This window comes from Lissotriton vulgaris, chromosome 1_1 (genome assembly GCF_964263255.1).
Source record: "Lissotriton vulgaris chromosome 1_1, aLisVul1.2, whole genome shotgun sequence".
NCBI classification, from domain to species: Eukaryota; Metazoa; Chordata; class Amphibia; order Caudata; family Salamandridae; genus Lissotriton; species Lissotriton vulgaris.
Window position 1 is genome coordinate 283,198,235 of NC_141685.1, and position 12,374 is coordinate 283,210,608.

Genomic DNA, 12,374 nt, shown 5'->3' on the forward strand with positions numbered 1-12,374 from the left:
AGTGAAGCAAGTACTGCAGGATCTAGGAGAGAACTGGTGCTGGGTTTGACAGCTTTGAAAATAACTGCTCTCCTGCTGGTTGCTTCAGTAAGTGTGGTTTGGTAGGAAAAAGCTTCATCTCCAATGATGACGGATTGGCTACTAGAGCCGAGTGTTTTGAGTGGACAAAGTCGTCCCCAAGTTTTGATCCTCTCCGTTTCTTACTCTTTTGTATGTTATATTTATTAATGTATACAAGGGTGCAAAGGGCTTCGATATGGTTGTCTGGAAAGCACTGCATTCAACATTCATTCTCACAGTATTGTACATGTTGAGCAGAGTACTGACTGTTTGCGACTGAGTGTTCTGTAAGATTCTTCTTGGATTTCTTCCGGATGGATGCCTTTTATGGTGTGGAAGGAAGTTGCATTTTTAAACATAGATATGCATCCTTACTTTGGAGCTGAGAGTATTCCAACACTACTGCCTACATAGAGGCATGTATGTGACTTCCCTTTGAGGCTTAATGCAAAATGTAGGTGTTTATCAAAATATATATATCATTTTCTTAGACACAGGCATACACACTAACATAGCTTTCTATCAGCTTACAGCTCACACCATAATAAATGAGTCCACTCGCCCAACAGAAGAATAAAATTAGTGAATCCTCTGGAGCTGTAAGCACAAAGGCACGTCTATGGAATATCTATGCATTTACATGGCCTCTCCTTTTTATCAAAACCATGTGATGTATTTATAACAGTATGTGCCTATTTTTTAGTGTTGAAAATACATCAAACTGATTTTCATGCTCCCTAAATATAATGGTACATGGGCCACCTTTATGGGGATTGTAATGCATATACCCTAATGCACATGCTTAGAAAGGAATACCTACTCCATGGAATTGAGTACCTGTATAGACATGGAAGAACTCCTCCACTAGTGTCATAAGTACACATGCCAGTATAGCTGTTTAGATACAGTTATTTGCCATTATGCTTCATTAAAATACATACACAACTAGGTAGAAGACAATTCAATGTTTGTTTACATAAAGATACATATAAGAACACTGAGAAAAACAACAAAGTTATGTGTCCATGTTGTGCCATATAAAAAGTAGTTAAGCAGATGGGTGAACGTAATCTATGAAGCGGTGGCCAAAACACTAACAAAACTATTCCGATACATGCATGACCTACGAATATGGCACTTAACATAAGCATGCGAACAGTGCTGCATAAACAAAAGGACTGATTGGGGGGAGGTGTTAGCCTGATGGGGAGAATAGAGGTTCCTGTACAATGAGAATGTGCCAACAGGAGAATCACCAAGGGACTTGCTAGACACTTCTTATCCACAGAGTAAAAACTCTGCATTTCAGATAGAAGTACCAAATCCAATACTACACAGTGTTTGCTTCATGGACTCCTCGTAATCATGAATATTCCTGCAGTAGTAAAAAGCATGGCACGACTGAGAACAGGATACAGAGGTCAGAATCATAATCCAGAGGAAGGAACTCGGACTACACGTAATGCTGTTTAAGTGCCAGCAACCTCCTGGAAGTAGTTACAAACTTTAATATTATAATTTGCAAATTTTCATGGCAGACTCAAGGCACATTTTCAAAGCTTAATAATGCATTACAACTCACCCAAATGAGGCTAGATTAAAGCGGGTTATAAACGCATTTTCTTTTAACTGCCATACTTCACAGTCGAATGGCCAATGGAGACCAAGAAAGGAAGTGCTTCAGACCGCAAACATCAATTATGGGTTTTTAAAACTCCACCTTTCCTCAAAGCAAAATTGACAGAACTTTTTGAAAAATGATTCATTATGGTCTGAATAACCAAAGGAGGTAGGTGTACCAGACTATAAAGAATCCTTTCTCTCATCTCTCTCAGATAAACACAAGAGGGGAAAGAATGTCAATGAAACTGCAAACAAGTTTAAAAAATGTAAAAAGAAACAAAATCTACTGGACTCTGAAACTGCATCTAGTCAATATGGTTTCTACGTCAGGCAGTAATCTAGCTCACATTAAATAACACTCATTTGCCCATTAAAACATTACAGCCTCATTTGGGAAGAACGTCATCAAAGCATGGATCTCCTCCTTCCAGTTTAGGGCACAAAAGTTGACCAAAGAAGACTATTAAACTATCACCTTTGCTTTGAGGTGAGCAACCGTATTCTAAGCAATTATCTAAAGATTAATTTTAGGCCTGCAAGCTCTAGTTGGTAAGTCTCTATTTCATATATATTGCTCGAACTATTCAGACCCAATTTGGTTTTATGAACATTTGTTCACTTATCTCTAAATATTATACTATTAAACATCAAGGGCAGAATGCGATTTTGAACCTGAACTATAACTTCACATCTGTAAAACAATGTTTGGCACAATTGCATCATCCTGGTGCTGGGCAATGTTGTACAGTGCCTAAACCAATGTATTTCCTCTGGACCACCTATGTATCCAGTTGGTATGGCACAGTGCCTAGATGCTATTTCCACTGTAAATAGTAACTATTACAATCATATCTGGATTGTCTTAAGTTTGCTCCTCAAGTGCTCGGCCAAGTGTTCGGATTGTATCATCCCTGAAATCTTCAGTATGGAGGGTATTACCACTGTACTGTATAGTGTTACGGAGGACATTTTCTCATCACAATATTCCGCTTGTGTCTGTATGATGCACCACTTGAGCTCCGAAGACTTGTTGCTGCTCCTCCGTGGATCCTGTACCTGATGGTCTTCACTTCTATCAGGCAAGTTCTACGTCTTGTTCCCAGATGGTATTATTAACTCCTGAACTTGCCATACCGTAATTATATACTTTGGCATTTATCTTTTAAGTGGACACTGCACTCCCTGAAATGCTTGAAAACATTGAATCTTACACCAGGGCACTACACTACACTATAAATAAAAAATAAATTAAAAAAAAGATTTGGATTTAAGCGTAGCAAGCTCTCGTTCAGCTTTGGGTTGAACAGGCTTAGACTGGCAGCGCATACATCTGAAATACTTAGGGATTTGGTCGAATTACATTGCTGAGACTAATGAGACATGGGCCCTCAACAAAATCGCTTCTCTTCTAGACGAATCATCCCCCAAGTACAGCTCTTGATGGAGTACAGTAAAGACTGTCAAAATGATGCTAACAACAATTCTTAATTGCTAACTAAGCATGTTTGTGATCAGATTTCTTTAAGATGTTAGACCAAACTATTACAGAGAGGGAGAGAGAATAATTAACAAACATATGTAGGGAACATAAAGACAACAAATGTTAAACAACGGGCTGCCTCTAAGCCTACTACGTTTTTGGAATGTTCCACCAGAGGTCTTTGTAGAAAACACAATTAAGAACTGCCTGTAGGAGAGACTGCAAGAGTAGACCTAATTAGGGATCTATTTTTTTCAATACAGAGCCACCAATTTGAACATCTTCCTTTTTATTCAGAATACCTCCAACTGTGGCTCAAATTTGTTTTTTCACAATTCAAAGCATACTTGACTCAGCTAAGCTTAAACTGAACATCCTTCGGACTTATGCATGATAGAATTGCCAGGAATCTGTGGGATGGGTGGGGACCTGCATATGCTGAATGCATGGTAATACTCAAATGTCATATGGCTCAAGATTACTACATGCATCGCCAAACCTAACTTTTCCTCTCTGAAAAAAGCAATCACCTACTACTAGACCAATTAACTGTCTCTCAAAATAATTTCCTTTGAATGGAAATCAGCATGGAAGGGGTAGGCCTCTACCTACTAGGCATGCCTATGCTTTCTGCATAGAAAGGACAACTCAACTCTCCAGCAGTCATAGCAAAACAATAATAATCATCTATGTGAAATAAGATGGATAAGTACCTACAAGATAAGAAGATGTACTATTTGTACATTCTACTCAAGTCCCAGTTTAAGTCATCTCATTCATACATTCCTCTCTTTTCCATTCAAATACTACGCAATACAACAGAAGCTTAAGCATAATCCCTTAAAAACACCCACTCCACTTTATTATTATAGGAAACATGGAATAATCTTGTGACTAACCATTTACATGACATATTTGCCTACGAGTGTCCTACGCGTAAAAACACTAATATATATATATTTTTTTTACTGTAACATTATTGGCCAGAAGATCAATTAAAGTAATTGCATGTGCATATTACACTGATCCATACATTCATAGACTGTGATGACACGGTCACAACCAACAAAAAATCTCCAAGGATTCACAGCAACTCTCACTAGGATATAGTGTGTATCTCTCTTGCTTGCTTTATATTTTCCCATCTTATCTTAATTCGTTAAAAATAAATAAAGCTGTGTGATACACAAGAACGCTGTAGATTCTCTGCGCGGATGGCATTACCCCAGCCACGGGATAGTATTGATACAAACTCCTGCCCCGTGGCAATAATGCCTCAGTACCTGGTTTATATGAAACCTTGAACCTCTGAAGCCTTCATGGTTTTACCCCGGAGGTTTATTTGATTGTTCAGCTGGGGTTTTTAGACCAGTTGTAACACGGTCACTGTGGATGGTCCTTTAAATTCAATGTTCAGATGCACACTGACTGTCAGAAATGCCATCTGTCAAATAAAGTCTGGCATGAAAACTCTTTATCTACTCTGGAAAAGACTCCATTTTTAATGTACCTTCAAGGTAACTCTATAACGTGGACAGTGAGTGGAGAACTGAAGTAAAAAATGGCATTTACCAAAAGCTCAAATAATTGTCATAAGCAAATTTGTGAAATCACTCACCATTCAGTCGGGTCTGCCTATTGGCTCTGACTCGCAGGAAGGTCTGAAGGGAAGAAAACACAAAGCCATATAAATGCAAATAACCAATAAGCATGCGATGTGCGTTAAAGCTACAACTGAACCTGACAGTTCACTAGCTCCAAAACAAGCTACCATCGTTATCCAAAGTGCTCCTCATCACCACTCAACCTTACCTAGGAACGTATTCATTTTCAGTCCTATCTCAGAGCTAAAGCTCACTCTAGCCTTCTCCATGGTAAGCCACGCTATCCTTTCTCAAGGTTAATCCCATACCTATGCCCTAACTCCCATTACCTCAATAGGAACTGTGTTCAGATAGCAGGTTCTATTGATTTGGAGGGTATTACAAATATTTGCGGTCAAACTCAAAAGATGCAGAATGATTGCTACAAACTTTCTGCTTGATCTCTCAAAGGTTAGGCAACTCAGTCCTATATAAAAGATCAGGTAATACCATTGCTTACCCGCACCTTTTGCAACTACCTAACCTAACTACAGGGTATGCACCTGTAACAACGCATTCGTTACTCCGCACTACCATTACAATGCGACTTTTATAGCGCATACCATTACAACGCATTGCGCTGGGGGGCGCTATAGGATAGGGAATAAGTATAATTTACTATACAACACCTTCCCTAGGGTCCACGGGGACTGGAGTTAGAATAGTAAATTATACTTACCACTATCCAGCACCCCAAAGCGCTATGCGTTGTAATGGTATGCATTGTAATGGTCGCGTTGTAATGGTAGGTAGTTGTAACGGTATGCGGAGTAACGTCATACATCCAACTACAGTTCTAAAAGCACCTTCAAGACATCCTGCCTGCACTGCAATGGCAACCTTTAGAGGCTACATTCGGACAAAAGAGCAGCATGCTTACTATACAAGTATTTTTTTTTCAATTTCGACCCCTTTTCTCTACTCGTAACTTAATTCTTTTGTTCAATAACCCCTTTAGCACAATAGCGACAGCATAAACCTTTGCATTACTATACTTCCCTGTGAACCATCCTGTGGTAAGGATACCATAGGAAATTAACCTGTTTCTTCACATTCTGATAACAATTTTTTCATAATGTTTACATCTCAATAATTGGCATTGCATAGTTTATGATGTCTATTGATGCTTATTCTAAGTATAAATGTAAAACCTTACCCATGTTTTATATGTATAAGTAATGGCTATGAACATTATATATCTCTGTATTAGCTCTGCCTCAAAGCTTCGTTGTCAAATCATAGACCTCTTGGTCCTCCCCAATCCTACAGAAAACCTTTAATAAATAAACAAACAAAAAAACATACCAAGTCTAACAATTCTAATCCTTCAATAAATCTTGCAGCCTTTTTGACCAAGCTCAAGTTTGTTTCTACTACGCAGGATGGAGTCGTAGGGGATGTTTGCTATAGATGCCTTACGGTGGGGGAGCAAACAATGGTGGTGCTCTGAGTTGGTTTTACTACATACATCGCACATCTTTACCACACAATCTTGCTTTACTGCCTTAGACATTCCGACCCACTGAGCCCTGGAATGGATACACTGCTCACTGAATAAGATTCCCATCACTCTACTGTAGTGTACAAATACAGCCTCCACCCTCTATAAAATGTTATATATATGCTGCCACCGACAACATGGGCTTGTAAACCCAACATGAGTCTATCTATGTAGCTCTTCAAATTCTCTCCTTGAAGGTCATTTCTTTGCCAAGTGCTTGCTTAACAGTGAAGCATGGATTTGCACCTACAAGATTAAGACTAATCTATGCTAAGAGATTCTGGATGTCAGACTATCCCTCCTGAAACATGACCAGTTCTAAAGATACACCCTAGTCAGCCTTGACAGAAAACTTACAAATTGTAATCAACCTAAAGCAACTGGATTGGTTATTTAATGTAGGCCCGTTCACAAGTTCCCAGTTGAGCATGCTATTGTTTTATAGATGTAGACAAAGTTAGGAGGAAGGTGGCAGCATTTTACATGGGATTGAACAGACGGCTTACATTATTTTTCCTGAACGAGGGAAGCTCCGGAGTTTGAAATATTCAGGCACACATTTCATGCATATTAGTACTTACAGAAGATTTTTTTTTCATCTATTTATTTGCACAACTTCAAGGTAGAATTAGATTGTGTGTCTAATGTTTATTTTCCTTCCTGAAATGTGATGTTCGTCAGTCAAATAACTGGTAGACTTAGACACAATACTTTATAAATGATGCACTATGGAGGAAGCGGGCAGAGGTCAAGCCCCATCCTCAAGAAACCTGCGGCTGACCCGACGGACCTGAAAAATTACCGACCCATCTCTCCCTTTCCCTTCGCAGCCAAAGTCATCGAGAAAGTCCTCAACGCCCAGTTGACCACCTTCATGGAATTGTATAGAATGCCACCCCGACTCCTCCTAGTCCGGATTCCGCAGCAACCACCGCACCGAGACCGCCCTCCTTGCACCACCGACATCAGCATGCTACTCGACCCGGGTCACACCGTGGCCCTCATCCTGCTGGACCTCTCTGCAGCCTTGGACACCTTCTCCCACCACACTCTGGCAGCCAGACTCCACAGCGCCGGCATATGGGGAACAGCCTTCGACTGGATCCGCTCCTTCATTGCCAGCAGAACCCAAAGAATCAGACTCCCACCCTTCCTCTCCGAACTCACATAGATAAACTGCGGAGTACCCCAAGGATCTTCTTCAACATCTACATGGCCTCCCTCAACACCATCGTCAGACAGCACGGGCTCAGCATAGCATCCTAAGCATACGACACCCAGCTCATCCTCTAGCTGACAAAGAACCCCGAAGACAACAAGCTCAGCTTCCAGGAAGGAATGAAAGACGTAGCAGCCTGGATGAGCAACAGCTGCCTTAAGCTCAACTCGGAGAAGACAGAGGTCCTTATCCTGAGACCGCCCACCTCCGCTTGGGACAACTCCTGGTGGCCCTCCGCCCTTGGAAACCCTCCCACCCTGACGGACCACACCCGGAACCTCTGCATTATCCTAGAGTCCTCCATCACCATGACGCATCAGATCAACACGTCACCTCCACCTGCTTCAACTGCCTCTGCAAAACTTTCAAGACTATCCCTCCGTCCTCCCCCCACCCCGCCCCCCCAAGACAGAAAGACAGTCACCCACACACTGATAACTAGCAGACTGGACTACGGAAATGCCCTCTACGCAGGAATCAAACAAGCTCCAGACCATCCGGAACACTGCAGCCAGAGTTGTCCTCTGTACCACATGACTCACCACCTTCGAGACCTCGACTGGCTACCCGTTGAGAAGAGAATAACTTTCAACCTACTCACCCACACCTACAAATTCCTACACAACATCGGACCCAAATACCTCAACGAAAGAATCTCTTTCCACGCACCCAAAACAAACATCCGCTTTGCCAACCTCGCCCTTGCAATGACCCTGCACATCGCCAGGGCAGGCGGAAGAGCCTTCTACGTTGCAGCCAAAACCTGGAACGAGCTTCCAGTCAACATCAGATGCTCCCCCATCCTGCACACCTTCAGAAAGAGCCTCAAGAACTGGCTTTTTGGCTGACCCGGGGATGCACCCCCAGCACTTTGAAACCCTCTCAGGTGAGTAGGGCGCTTTAAAAACCCCGATTGATGTAGACTTTGCCACAATGCTTTATAAATGATGCACACCACTTTGACGAGGATGTCAATCGAGTTATAGCAGTGGTTAGCATGATCTGATGTTTTCAATGCCTTTAACAAGTAGGGTTGCCATATGAAGGAAGACTGTGTGAGAGACCAGCGCTGTTCCTGGAAGGCCTGTTAATAATGCACTTATGTTACTAAAGTGGCAGATTAAAGGCTTTTCGCTTTCTAGCTAGGTGGAGCAAAGTGTGTACAATGTAAAATCTAGAAGCATAATACACCACCCTATTCACAACAGGAGCCTCCGATGGTCAAAGAAATTCCAACACCACATCCAAGGAATGTCAATTTTTTTTATCTACATCAATCCAGCCCTATCCCTCAAATGCTGGGAGTGTGCAAAGGACGGGAGGATACCCCCAACCTTTATCTTCTGCCACTAAGCAGAACTCTGTATGATTGAAATGAAAGAAATCTATCACAATGTGCAAGCAAGGAGGAGACTGAAAACATTTTTCCAATGTGATCAAAAATAAATCACAAGTGTTCTACTAAACCCATAATATTCTTGGTGCCAAGAAACTAATACCCTTTTAAAACACTGTGCTATATAAGAATGTTAGTATATCATGCAGGGCTTGCTTTTAGCTCTCAAGCCATGCTCAGCCTTTCATCTAATCGCTGACCGGCTAACATACGCCCACAGTCTGAGTGGCATTTGAACAAAACCAATACCTCAGGTAAGCTCAGTTTCACAAATGCTGTCTACTACTTAGCTGTGCTTATGTCCAGAATCAATTACTATACAAGTATATAAGACCCAGCAGACAAAACTAAGGCTCATTTACAAAGAGTGCAAATTCCAGCTGTCCAACTTCGCCTGGACCTGGAGCGCTAAGAGTACATCTCTCTACGTTGTCACCCCGTTGGTTCCAAGCGAAAGAAAAGTTTAAGCTGCAGAAAGGAGTACATTTGCTATGAGAAAGTATGTTCCTTTATTTCTCTAACCTGACAGCATCTTACTGAACAAAAGAGAACGCAACTAAGGTTAGTTACCTAAAATAGAGTCGTCCCGTACCAGCTTCACAGTTTTATAAATATATCAAATAAAGTTTCAACTGTCAACAATAAATGGTGTTTCTGTGGGGTAGCCCCAGCACAAGTGATGTACTTCTAATCAAGATAATAAAAAGAAATATACGCAAGCAAGGAAAGTCGGTGCTAAATCCACACAGCAGCGGAAGAGGAGTCGAGTCACTAAACTCTATCCCTTCCTATAGCAGAGTCTTAGTTTCAATTCCATTCCTTTTATTTGACCTATCTGAGATAGCCTGCATCCTTGCACCATCTCTATGGCAAAAAAAATACTAAGAAAACTGCTCCCTTTCAATGGAAGTGCCGGGATCTTCCCAAATTACTCGAATTGGCAGTGAAATCTGGTCCTCTGTACTGGGGTATGTGCCCTATCCCTCCGCTATTGGGATCGCTATTGGGATCGTAACCACGGTGATGTGGATCTCTGCACCTTGTTGTATGGCATTCCTAAGGTCCTCTACCAACCTCTTCTTTATGTATTGGGCGTTATGCCCCCTGCTCAGAGCAGTATTGAATGTGGGAAAGCACATATTTGAATATTAGCATTGAAATATCTCTAACGCTACCAATGCTTTGTTGCGAGCTTTCGAGCTCCCTGTGCCCGTTCAACTGCCTTTCTACATCGAGTATTTGGGTAGGACTTCCACTCGCTTGCTCAGCCATTCAAGCACAACCTCTCTCGTCTCTCCCGCCAACACTATTATAGGCTCTACAGGGCCTACGGGGAACGCGCACTGCAGATGAGGGTCTCTGTTAATGCTGTATATTCTGACACTCACTTCCTCTCGGCCGACAGGCCTCTGCTCACTCTGCATGTCGGGCCCGTAGGCGGCTCACAGCGAGGCTCGGGTGGGGGTGAGAGTCGCGCCTCGGCAGTGCTGCTGCAGAGGGCTCTAAGGAAATCGAGGAGGCGATGCGGGTAGATTGCAGCAGCCAGCCACTTCTGGCTGTATCAGCGCCCTGCAGCAGCCATGTTTGCTATGGTCATGTGACCATGTGACGCGAGGTGAAAGGTCGCAAGATTACGTAACAACACCAACGTGGTTTCTATAGCAACAGCAGCGCCGCAGCAGACCGCGGGACTCGCGAAGAACCGGAAGACGTCTGCAGTAAACAAAGCACGAACAAAATACGGTACGCTAGGGCGCCTGCGCCATGCCGTCACGTGGTTCCAATCTCAGATTGTACTCGCCTCGTACAGTGTTAGTCTCGAGACGACGATACACATTTATCACACTACCGAGCACAAACTGAGGAGCACGCAGACACGCTAAACAGCTTGCAAGCTACCGAGCTAGGGTCCAGATGTAGGATGGCCACCTCGCATGGAGGTAAATTCAAGACGGGACTGTAACAAATTATTTACAGAAAGTCAAACTTCAGGACAAAAAAATCAGGACAAAGGGTCGAAATTCAAGTCAGAGTCAGAACAAAACACTGGCGTATCAATGCATTGATTTACACATTTTTTATATTGCTCCTTTTCACCGTGTTCTGTATGAGATTGCATCTAGGTATGCTACAATCAGATGGCGCATTATGTCCTTGTTCAATAGTAAATTGATGCTTTTGAGCATGGTATCAAGGGTATCACTCCTACTCAAATATACCCAGTCTTTCTCAGAGAGATAGAGAGCAACAGTTACATTTTAATTTGGTTTCTAAACATTTCAATACGCATGGGAAACATTAAGCAAAGTGGCTTTTTACCTTATGCTAGTTTAGGCAGGGGTGGCTCTTCCGTTATGGTGGAGGAGCGTCACATCGCTCCACTGCTTTATCGCAGTTTTTCATTTATTTAATGCGATTTTATATAGTAGTAGTGGTAGTAGTAAAAGTAAGTTTATTAGACCATTGGTCTCTAAACAAAATACATATTACAATAAATAGTTTAAAACATGTATAAAAAATTCCACAAATACTTTAAAAGAGACAATTTTTCATACAGCACTACACCCAATATTGTAATCAGCAATACAGTGAAGCTTTAGCTTAGGGATAGCGTTCCACCCTCGACACAATTTTCTAGAGCGTGACCTACTATTACTTCATGCCAATTTCTATCCAACTATATTTGGATCCAACAGAGTCATTTTTACCGCCTTCATATATTTTGCCATGGCGATTGCTATATCAAGATTTGGCATGTCGGTAAGTAGGTTAATTGCTAAGAAGCGCTCAGTTATACCATATTTTAAAAACAAGGGTCGCAAAAACAGTTTCCGCTGTGACACCCATTTTTGACAGTCTAGTAAGATATGTAGATTATCACACTTGGTACCTAATCCACAGCGGCATTTACCATCCGGTTGTACCAATTCTGCTTTTCTGTTTCTCAGAGAAACCCAACAGTTAATCCCTATTCTCCATCGGAGCACCTCAGCTCTTAATCCAGCATTAGGTAGTGTATCCAAATATGGATACCATGTATCATACTCCCAGCCATTTATCATATAATGGACTGACACTTTCTTTTTCAAATATATCATATCATTTTGCCTGGATATTTCTCTTCCTGTTGTTCTAATCTCCGCATTTGAGGCTTCAACCGACAGTGTCGCCTGGTCAAATTTTACATTTAAGTTTTTACACAGTGCACACAATTTCCTTCTGATCCTGCTAGCCCAATTTAATTCGCTGTGCAAGATCTCCTCTTTACACCATTGTGACACTTTTGTGACTTCCTCGGATCCCAATCTTTTCCAAAATCTTAAAAGGGCCACTTGTACCTGTATGTTCCATGAGGTCACGCCTAATTCCAAGCGGATTGCCTTAATCAAGGAGGAGCCTGGTAGTGACATCAACGGTTTTACACATTTCCCCTCCTCAATGCCCCAATTATT

General features: G+C 41.9%; 1 protein-coding gene across 6 annotated transcripts in view; it reads right to left on the reverse strand.

Moving 5' to 3' along the window:
- Positions 1-12,374, reverse strand: part of RNF220 (ring finger protein 220) — a 726,058-nt gene that overhangs the window by 140,726 nt on the left and 572,958 nt on the right. For all 6 annotated transcript variants that reach the window (XM_086952315.1, XM_086952313.1, XM_086952312.1 and 3 more), the window contains one exon: positions 4,782-4,824. In XM_086952315.1, coding sequence (XP_086808441.1) covers positions 4,782-4,824 — 43 coding nt within the window. The remainder of the gene's footprint in view (positions 1-4,781; positions 4,825-12,374) is intronic.